Source organism: Piliocolobus tephrosceles, chromosome 9 (genome assembly GCF_002776525.5).
Source record: "Piliocolobus tephrosceles isolate RC106 chromosome 9, ASM277652v3, whole genome shotgun sequence".
Taxonomy (NCBI): domain Eukaryota; kingdom Metazoa; phylum Chordata; class Mammalia; order Primates; family Cercopithecidae; genus Piliocolobus; species Piliocolobus tephrosceles.
This window is the reverse complement of record NC_045442.1, coordinates 6,229,944-6,241,156: the sequence shown is the minus strand read 5'-3', so window position 1 is coordinate 6,241,156 and position 11,213 is coordinate 6,229,944. Positions and strand designations below refer to the sequence as shown.

Below are 11,213 nucleotides of genomic sequence, written 5' to 3'. Positions count from 1 at the left end.
ACAGTGTCCTTCCTTTATTTGGATGACTAGCAGAAAAGGTGTGACGTTTGTTTTCCTACTTTAACTGCTGAAGTCCTAAAGGAAAGAAATCTAAAGCAGAAAATGTAAATAATCTGCATTAGTTGTTTGGATAATTTTTTTTTTTTTTTTTTTTTGAGTTAGAGTCTGGCTCTGTCACCCAGGTTGGAGGGCAGTGGTGCAATCTCGGCTCACTGCCACCTCTGCCTCCTGGGTTCAAGCGATTCTCCTGCCTCCTGCTTCGGCCTCCCAAGTAGCTGGGATTACAGGTGTGCACTACCATACCTGGCTACTTTGGCATGTTTGGTGGAGATAGAGTTTCACCATGTTGGCCAGGCTGGTCTCGAACTCCTGACCTCAGGTGATCCACCCACCTTGGCCTCCCAAGTGCTAGGATTACAGGTGTGAGCCACTGTGCCCAGCCGGGTAGATGTTCTTTATTCCTGTAAGCATTTTGTGTTAGTTTCTGAAACATAATGTCTGGGGCATTCAAAGAAAGAATGTCATCCTTCTTAAAGGTTTAAATTCTAAGCTAAGAAAACCTTTTGTTTCCTTTTGAGACCTCTGGCCACCCATGCCACAATGATGTAGTCTCAAAGACAATGGTTTTGAAGGACATTCTTAATGGCAAACTTTAAATAAAGTCCATCATTGGCAGCTCAATGACAATGCTTATATGTTATGTCCTTTTCCTACTTAACAAGAACAAAAGGCCATAGACAGAACAATTAGTCATATAGGAGGGATGAGATGACATTTTCACTCCCGAACTTTTCTGGTATAAAAGGGCCACCCAGTGAGGGTCTGACAGTAAGTGTGAGAAAATTGGCAATAAAATCACCTATCTGCACAGATTTTCGGAAGTCCAAAATGATTGGGTAAAAGGCTACGTTTTTCCGCAAAGAAAAATGTTGAATTTTTATATGCTGTTTTACTTATTCTTGCCTACATGAGACTAAATTTTGATTGTGATTTTTTCTACTTTGCAGCTCATTAAAACTCAATCTCATCCTAGTTCTGTTGCTGTCCACAATGCATGTGTTTTGGTGTTATCCAGTTCCATCTTCTAAGGTAAGGATTTGCCTCCATTTTAGATACTTAAATAGATGGCTAGAATGGTAAAGTATGTAAATTCCAAATACTTGCAAGGAACATGTGACAGAAAAGTAATTTCCTTTATTATTAGAGTTCTCAATGGGAAAAAGTCAGCAGATTGATGACGTTAGTAAAAGAAAATATTTGTGTGACAAGTAATACTAGACTGTATTCAAATTTGTTTTGTATTATTTAGGGTTTGCTCCTGCAAAGGGAAATATTCATTTCAACCTAAAATAATGGTTTTTTTTGCCAATGGCAATTTATTTATTCCACATGCCTTCATTCATAATCAAAGTGAACACTTAACCATGGAAACTATATTAAAAATAAAGTGGTCATTTTTCAAAAACAGTTGAATTTTTTTCAGATGTAGAATATAGATCAAACGTTAGATCTAAATAAAATATCACATAAAATATTAATTCATATATTTATTGGAGAATATTGATTGAGCTCCTATGTTCATTGAACTGTTCAAGACATTCATAAAATAAATATCTTTCTTTGGAATATTTAATACTATTTCTACATCATATTTCAGTTGTTTTTATGTCAATATTTTGTTTACAATTTTAAAATACCTTTTGTCATTGATGGAATTTTGAACTTTAACTTTTTTTCACTAAAACGTAATCTGTCACAATAGAATTACTGAAATCAATGTGATTTATGAAACTACTTTTAGGATAAAAGGATGTCACATAAATCCTAAATGATAAATGTATGTCCAAACATAATGATCTCTAGTTATTTATATTATTGGCCTTTTCACTAATCTTTGCATCTGTCGTTTTTCTATTTCTTGTTTACTTAATATAGCTTCCTTTTTTTGGTTTCACTCCTATGAGCATTCAACACGAATTTAGTCATCAATTCTTTAAGACACCACATTGATCAAGTTGATGAGTCACAATCCATAAATTGGTATATTTTCTCAAGTGTCTTTCTAATTACTTTTTGTTCTTTCCCCAAAGGTTTACTCATGACGTTTCTGTTGAATAACAGACTCTTCTCTGTAGCTTTTTAAAAAGAATTTAAGAATGTACTTTGTTCTAAAATACTTATGAGACTTCCTTGTCCATAAATGAAATGTTTCTCCTTTCGTTACATTTTCCTTATTTCTATTTTTGCATGTGACAGTTTTGTTCCTGTTATTACCTAGTCCTGTAGTAAGAGTGTGGATGTTATTCATGCTAATTCGATTGCTTAGGGTGAATGATTATGAGGGCACAAGACACATAGTCTTTTATAGTATTTGTTGCGAACTTCGCTGAGTCCATTAACCAGGCAAATATACAACCTTATTATGTTAATGAGTCTGCCCTGGCAAGGGCTGCCTTCAATGACCAGCAAAGTGCATCAGTGTCTTTTTAGGGATGTTTCAGAAATCTCATAACTGATATATTCCTTTTGCAGTATAAAGGTGGCATCATGAGTATTTCTGGAAAGAACTGGCTTGCTTCCCTTCCTGCAATGACTCAGAGGCCCCTCCCTGCTGGGGATTTTAAATAGAAGGCATTCTATCTATGATGTTTAGATTACCTCCGTTAGCACACGGAAAAACACATAGTGGTTGTCCGACTAAGAGTGTTTGATTGGTTTTCTCATGACCAATATTTCTGAAATTCTCTGACCAAACTCTCTGAGATGAAAAAGGGGAAAAAAAACCCCAATTTCTTTTTTCCCCAGAGGCCAGTGGGAGTGATTTGTCTGGGATGCACTGAATCTTCAGTAAACCACCCACTCGTGGGTGAAGAATTACAGGGAACGCTTTATGCCCTCTGGCCCCGTTTCAACTTCCAAATACAGTAACCTGAGACCGCACTTGTTTTCCTGCACCTAGATAGAAAAAAAAGTCTGAGTTTTACATTTTAGTACATCTCTTTATTGATAATAAGAGCACCCAATTTCCTTTTGCCTCTTGTAGTTCTAGTCTAGTTGAGAAACCTAAACTTGGAGTCAGATGCTTCGAAAATAATAGTATCTACTTCACAGAGCTTTGTTCGGGAGTAGGACAAGATGATGCCCATAATGCAAGCAGCACACATATCATGGATAAATCTGTGTTTTGCATTATTGGTGATATTTGTATTAGCCTCTTATCAGTGTGTTATAATTCTTCTGAAACCATGCACTAGGGAAAACATGACAAGTGTTGATGATTCGTATGCAAACCCTACGGCAGAGCTACCTCTTGGAATCTCCAGCCCTGTGACACATGGCATGCACCTTTGGTCTTGTACTTAGTTTTTTTTCCTGCAAAATATGGGGTTGAACTTCAGGTTCCTGAAGGCCAGTTTGAACTCTAAGATTGCAGATCTATTTCTTCCACCACTAAGTGCCCTACACTCTCCTACACTATCCAGGCCTCGAGCCACTGATGAGGACCTGAACTGAAGTCAGAAGTTGAAGATGCCATTGTTCAAGTAGGAAGACATCCTTATGGGGAAACTTGGCAAATGGCCCAGGACAGGCCCCAGGAGAAAGGTGGTTCTGATTGACACCTACAGTTTGATCCTCATGGATTGTTTTTCTAAGTCAATTTTAAAAATGAGTCCCAGGGCTAATTAGTGCTGCTTGAAATATTCTTTATAAAATAACAGCAACAAGATAACTTATGTGTAGTGCCTGATGTAAATACAGAATAGCAGCAAGTATATAAGCAGTGTAAAAATTAGACAAGTAGGTAGATCACCCCAAATAGTATTTTGTATCTTGTTAAAGTAGATTATTGTTTTAGCAAAACTTCTGCCTTTAAGATGATTGATATATTGTATTTATCGACGTAAGATTTTGAAAATTGTTACTGTTGAAATACACTTTTAACCCTAAGGCTGTATTCTCTGTCTCCTCCGCCATCTGAATTGCCAGGTGTCTGGAAAATCTGATTACTTTCTCATTCTGCTGAACAGCTGCCCAACCAGATTGGACAGGAGCAAAGAACTAGATTTTCTAAAGCCAATTTCGGAGAAGATGTTTGTGAAAAGGTCCTTTCGCAATGGAGTTGGCACAGGGATGAAAAAAACTTCCTATCGAAGAGCAAAATCATGACTAAGTGCGCAAAGGATTCTGGGAATTAATCTCAAATTGTAGAGTATGACTGACATGCTCAAAGTCCATCGTCTCCTTATCATTGAGTGTTGGCATGCTCTTGATTCTCAAATATTTTTCCTCTCCTAACAGGTACAGAGTAAATTGTGTAAAAAAAAAAAAAGTAAACCTGTCTCAAACCTGTCTCGAACTTCCACTTGTGAGAGAAAAAACAATTTATGTGGTCCATTAGTAAGTTTTTCCCGAATGAGATGGACACTTTTGCTTTGGTTTTAACTTGGCCAGAATGCATGAGCATGTTAACAGTCATCACAATTGTATGAATTTTTTTTCCTGCCTATAATATCATAACATGAATACTGTGATATTTGTTTTTCTTTTTAATACCATTTTCTCAAATGACTTAACAGACCCAATTCTGGGGGAGGATGTGCTATTTCTGTTTCTAAGGGGCTTGTGAAGTTAACCAACATTAAGGTGAATGGTACAGCTGTATCAATCAATTAATTAATTGAAACCAAGAACAAACATCGCCAGAGCCCTCTAGATGTAATTCTTGTCTCCCTTTTCCTATTCCAAATATATTTAGCTATAGGGTATTGTTTTGTTGTCTTGTCTTGGAAATTTGTTGCCTTTTAAAATCTTTAAACACAGAAATGCTGCCAGTAACAACAACAACAACAGAGACTGACAATGCCCTGTGTTGTCGGGGCAGCCGTTTGGAAATCTGTTCCCCAAACGGTGCTGATTAGCGCCTTCTCCTTTCCCCTGTCCTTCCAGGAAAGACCCGCCACTTTTTGCACTGAAACTCCTGACACTGCTTTTTAAAAAGGGTAACGCGACATTGGTTGACGTGTTATTTCAAATGCATAACGTTAATATATATCTGTTCACTCATATTGGATTCTGCAGCACACTAAGGGTGTTCACTGTAAGCCACACACAGCTCCTAGACTGGGGGCAGCGGAAGCCTCAGGATGACCTGTCCTTAGTCATCAGCTTCGGATAGAAACACAGTCTTCAGAAAAACAGTACTCATAGTGAGCTGGTCTCACGGTAACCAGCTAGGTCCACACAACCAAATCGGTTTCTACACAAAGCAGTCTTTACACTTGCCATATTGTTGGTGATGTGCCAAGTGCCCACTGAAAGAAACAGAGACCCCTAAAGGTCTTCTGTGGTTTGTTGTTGACTTCTATGAAAACAAGTGGTTTCACGTTTGTGGGGTGTGCTTATTTTACTCTTATTATACAGATTCATCCTAAGTATTGGGGGATGAAGTAACACAGATCATGCAAATGCAAGTTATGGGAAAGAGCATTTATTTTAAGGATCAGGGAACTTCAGGGAAACACATTTTGGGAAGCACAGAGGAGCTTGGTAGATGTAGAAGCCATCAGGCAGCAGCCCTGCCCTCCGGGGTCCCTTGCACCCTTCTAGCTGCGTTTTCTTCCCTGCAAACCGGATGGTCTGCAAGACCTTTGTTTCTGCTGTCCCATAACTTCCATCTGCCTGGGGCTTTGTGTTGCTCTATAGGGCCTCACAACATCAGGCCCAGAACCTCCCCCAGGCCAGCATCTTTGATTTCCCTTTGGGGTTAGGGATCCACTCCTGGTTCTCTCTGCAGAAGCCAGAGATGCAGGCAGGGTCATGTGTCTGTGACTGCTGCATGGTCTGTGGCAGGGCAGACCCCGAAGAAGGGGTATGAGAGAGCAGGAAGAGGAGGACATTGCTCATTCTGCTGCATCACCCACTGCACCCTCACTGTTCCCTGGATCCAAGGCCACACACGTGGCCTTCCAGTCTGGTCCTTCTTTCAGCGGATGTTTGATGTATAGGAAAGCCAGATATACCCTTCAATAATTTTTAAACAGTCTGCTTAAACAAATCCATATTTTCTTTCTAAGATCACCTCCTTCTCCCCATCAGTGTTCCCCTAAAGACACACACATGCACAGGAACACACACCAGAAGGCGCAGCTATAGGCCGATTTTCTAGATGCAAAGGCATGGCCTTGAGTCTTGATGCAAACGTGGTCTGTGGGCATCAGCAACGACAAACAGGTGGGGATACAGGGTGTGGGTGGCACTGGGAGGGGAAGAGCTAGCTCAGGATGGGCGTCCTCCACCTGCTCCTCTGCTGCTCCCTCATCTGCTCATGGGCCTGGTCCTTTCTCAGTCACGGTCACATTAGCAGTGGCCCTGGTATCTTCCCCCACCAGCAGCCTCATGAGAGGTCATACCAGCCCACCGCCATCCCTTCAGCGGCACCGTGGCCCCTGTCTCTGTTCCCAGGGTGTGGGGAGTGGGGCAGGTGGGAGACTTCTGTGCAAGTGTTGAAGTGAGAGATCAGCCCAGCAGTACTGCAGGTGCTGATGTAGGATCTGGAGGCATTTCCCTGATCCGTTGATGACATCCTGTTGCCTTCCTGCCTGCTGGCCACACAAGTGGCTGAAGTCATTGAGATTTTAAAGAAATATTTGAAATCAGAAACGAGCAAAACCCTTCGAAGTGGATGTACCTTTAATTCTTATTGATTGATTGATTGATTGAGATGGAGTCTCACTCTGTCGCCCGGGCTGGAGTGCAGTGGCAGGATCTCAGCTCACTGCAAGCTCCGCCTCCCGGGTTCCCGCCATTCTCCTGCCTCAGCCTCCCGAGTAGCTGGGACTACAGGCGCCCGCACCTCACCCGGCTAGTTTTTGTATTTTTTAGTAGAGTTGGGGTTTCACCGTGTTAGCCAGGATGGTCTCGATCTCCTGACCTCGTGATCCGCCCATCTCGGCCTCCCAGAGTGCTGGGATTACAGGCGTGAGCCACGGCGCCCGGCCTAATTCTTTTTTAACCCCAAAAAATCATCCCATTTCCCACTTCTCCCTATGTATGTGGACACAGACGCAGTGAAGTCCTCAGGCAATCCTTGTGTCCCTTTGTTTTCTGCCACTATGGCCTCTGCCTTTGTTCCTGTGAGGTGGCTTTAAACATCTAAGCCGTCAGCCAGTGGCAGCACCACTCTCCTTACCCTCAGCCCTGAAACTGGAGTTCTCTCGGAGCATCTGCAAATGCGGCAAAGGGCTCTGCAGCACCGTGAGGTTTCAAGAGTAACATGCAAAGTGCTTCCAACACAATGTGCAAAATCTGACAGAAGTTTGTCAGGGAAATTGGCATTTCTTATCTGCCTAACGTTATTGGCAGGGAAGCTAATTAGATAGGCTGATAGGCATTATTTACTCCTGTGCAGTAGAAAGCTAGTTACTGCATTAACAAGCTCGTGGTGACTGTGGTGTCAATGGGGCATCTGGTGTACAGAAAAGATTGTTATTTCAGGAGAATCTTCCTAATTTTCTATTATTTGCATTTATATGGATAGACTGGAATAATAAAACACCAAAAACATAATTGGAAAAATTCACTTCCCACTTCTAGATCTAACATATCATTTTAACCTCAGGGGGAAAAAGGCCTATGAAAAACTATTTGCACTCCAAAAATCACAGCAGATGAAAAGCTGGTAGGCAGGAGCATTTTCTTTCTGAAGAAAAATTGCACCTCTTGCTAAAGTTTTAGGAATAAAATGTTTAAGAGCAAGGCCTGCTCTCAAGGCTACATTGGCAGGTAGGAGAGTGGCTTGGGGTGACAGGGGACAGTGATGAGAGAGGGCCCTGGTGACCCTCTACCCTCCAACATTAGGGTTGCTGCTGGGGGCCTGAATTTCACTTTTAGATATGGATGCATCAGGCAAAGCTTTGGAAGCCCTTGGACTGCAAGCATCCCAAGGGATGAATAATCTTTTAGTCAATTTTGGCCAACTCTACCTGAATGAGATTGATCTTCATGTTCTATCTGGAGAGATTTTATTGGAAGGGAAGGAAAAGAGCTCATGAGGGCCACGATGCCTGGAGAGAGAGAATGCTGGTGTGGAGGAGGAGAGTGCAAAGGGAAGCTTAGGAGACAAGATACCGAAGGCACCCGGGCCACACGAACTGTACTTGAATCCTGAGGTCCTTGTTCACTGAGTGGTGCCACCTTGCTCAAGCTTCTAGAATCCTTTTGAGCCCAAGTTTCATCATCCATAAAATGAAGCCAGTATTACTTACATTAGAAGATTGTTCATTTATTAATTAATTTATTTGTTTGACAAATATTTATTGAGGACCTTCTGTGTTCTCAGTACTAGGAATGCAGCAGTGAAGAAAATAGAGCCCAATTATTGGCGTGAAAGGGGGTGATGGAGTTAGGGAAAATAAGAATATATTTAATATATAATCCTATATATGCGTGTATATATATGTGTGTGAGTGTACATAGTATTTTGGATGGTGATAAGGAGAAAGAGTAAGGAAGGGGGAGCTGGAGTATTGTGAGGTGGAGATGGGGATGTGCCACTATGGCCTCTGCCTTTGTTCCTATGAGGTGGCTTTAAACATCTAAGCCATCAGCCAGTGGCAGCACCACTCTCCTTACCCTCAGCCCTGAAACTGGAGTTCTCTCGGAGCATCTGCAAATGCGGCAAAGGGCTCTGCAGCACCGTGAGGTTTCAAGAGTAACATGCAAAGTGCTTCCAATACAATGTGCAAAATCTGACAGAAGTTTGTCAGGGAAATTGGCATTTCTTATCTGCCTAATGTTATTGGCAGAGAAGCTAATTAGATAGGCTGATAGGCATTATTTACTCCTGTGGTAAATAATGTGATTCAGCGGTCAGTTAAGGGATCTCTGAGAATTGCGAGAATCCCAGTTTCCTGGCTTGCAGTGAGCAGGGTGAGGGTGGAGAGAGATGGCACCTTACAGGTAGGAGGGCTTCTGTGTGGCCTTGCAGGACTTTTATTTTTCCTCTGAGTGACAGAGGAAACCACTGGAGGGTTTTTAAGCAAAGAAATGACATCATCAAATGTATTTTTGGTTTTCGTAAATTCCTAAGAATGAAAAATATACACCTAGCAGGTTTCAATAAAAGTAGGAGTAATTCGTTGTGTGAATGACAACCGGCAACACGGATTCCCTCCTTCCTTGCCTGCTTTGCAATTCTGCCCTGAGAAGTAATTAAGCTGCGATGTGAAGCCCTGGATTGGGCCAGGACCCTGGGACTGGAACGAGGCTGCTCTCCAAGGTGCTGAGGGGATTTGGGGCAGTAGAGTAGATTCCTGGCCCATCGTCTGAAACTGGTCTTGAGGCTAGAATGCCATGCCCCTGCATTATTTTTCATGTGTGAATGAGGAACATTTTGTTCTCATAAGTATCTACTGAGATTGTCATAGAAATATCCCCCATTATTTTTTGGAGGGATGCATGTTGTGATGGTTAATACTGAGTGTCAACTTGATTGGATTGAAGGATACAAAGTATTGACTCTGGGTGTGCCTGTGAGGGTGTTGCCAAAGGAGTTTAACATTTTAGTGGGCTGGGAAAGGCAGGCCCGCCCTTAACCTGGGTGGGCACCATCTGGTCAGATGCCAGCACAACTAGAATATAAAGCAGGGAGAAAAATGTGAAGGAGAGACTGGCCTGGCCTCCCAGCCTACATCTTTCCCCTGTGCTGGATGCTTCCTGCCCTTGAACATCAGACTCTTTAGTTTTGGGACTTGGACTGGCTCTCTTTGCTCCTTAGCTTGCAGACCGCCTGTGTGGGACCTTGTTATCGTGTGAGTTAATACTTAATAAATTCCATACATACATTAGTTTTGTCCCTCTAGAGAACCTTGACTAATACACATGAGTATGGGTGGAAAGTCTGTGGGTTAAGGCTCAAGCAAAGAAATAAAATAATATAAAATAATTAGGATTTCTACTCTTGCACCTGACTTTTTAGGGTGCTCCTCTCATTTTTTTCTGTTGGCTATTTATTTCTAATGCTAAATCCTTAAAACACAAACAAAGAGGTCTGCTATAAAATTTCTACTGCAAACATTCATCCCGTTCATCTTTGAGTACTTGCAGTAAGAGATCAACATTTTAGGGAAGGGAAATCTGAAAACAATTAGATTTCATCTCCCACATGCAGTAAGGCTGAGAATATGGCAATTTGATATAAAAGGCCTGTTCCTACGCTCAATATTCTCATCTCTCCTTTTGTCCCATCAGAAAATAATAGTGAGCGTCCGGGAGCCTCCCTTCCACTCTTTGCCTCCTGAACTCCTCGTTGTTAATGTTCAGACACACTCACATGGTGAGGAAGGAGGCAGGCTTCTCTGTTGGTGGAAGATTTTGGCTTGACTTCTCCTTTATGGGGTAAAGATGGTCTTTTGGTTGACCGTGATGGCTCTTTCAGGGCTGTCTGGGATGGACTCTCACCCACGTTTCTCCTCTTCATGTGGGCTGTGCACACTTTCAGCTTCCCCCAGTGACACCTTCCCCCAAGCCAGGTGTGCAGGTTTTTGAGCAGCTGACCCCACCAGCTTAGTGTTTGTCCCCAGCTTGCAAGGTCATTCTCATGCTTGCCTTACACAAAGGGAGATGAAAGGCAAGATGCCTCTCCTGGAGTGCAAACCATGGTGGAGCCACAGATGCAGCCCTTGCAGCCCAAACATCCTTCTCCAGAATAATAAAGACCAAGACCGGGTCCTGCAGGATCATTCCATCTGCTGGGCCTTGCACCTATGAGCTCCATCTTGCACTGTGCATTGTTTAGAGTGTGTCTGAGCCTCTGGCTGGCACTTACCTGGCTGACATCTGCCTATCAAGTTTTAAATCCACCTAATGCCCTTTATGGAGAAACTTTGCCAAGGAATCTAACCCAAGGAGATAAGTGAGGCTCAACACGTGGTTACCAACTGGCTCCTCCTCAATGTTCACCTAACTTCCACTGGACAGGTCTGAAGTTGCTGCCAAGTGCTTTCCATATAGTGTCACACTTGCCCCTCCACAGCTATGTGAGGGGCACTGGGGTGTTCTTAGTCTTGTGTGCAGACAAGGAAACTAAAGCTTAGACAGATGCGGTGATTTTCTTGAGGTCACATATCTGGTAAGTGGCAGGTCTGCCTGGCTTCAAAGCTGGTTCTCTGTGATCTGTGATGTCCAACTACCCACAGTGTAATCTCAAGGCTAGT

At 42.5% G+C, this 11,213-nt stretch overlaps 1 protein-coding gene across 1 annotated transcript; it reads left to right on the top strand.

Moving 5' to 3' along the window:
* The first annotated feature begins 834 nt into the window (after positions 1 to 834).
* On the top strand, positions 835 to 5,059 carry NPS (neuropeptide S). Its single transcript, XM_023224325.2, has 3 exons — positions 835 to 896; positions 1,008 to 1,089; positions 3,988 to 5,059. Exons 1-3 carry the CDS (start codon positions 889 to 891, stop codon positions 4,165 to 4,167), a joined length of 270 nt encoding a protein of 89 aa, XP_023080093.1. The 5' UTR covers positions 835 to 888; the 3' UTR covers positions 4,168 to 5,059.
* The last annotated feature ends 6,154 nt before the right edge of the window (positions 5,060 to 11,213 follow it).

Excerpts from the sequence above, each read along its gene's own strand:
- NPS (XM_023224325.2), top strand. Across the intron at positions 1,090-3,987 it reads ATCCAGTTCCATCTTCTAAG|GTGTCTGGAAAATCTGATTA; the intron begins GTAAGGATTTGC and ends CTGAATTGCCAG.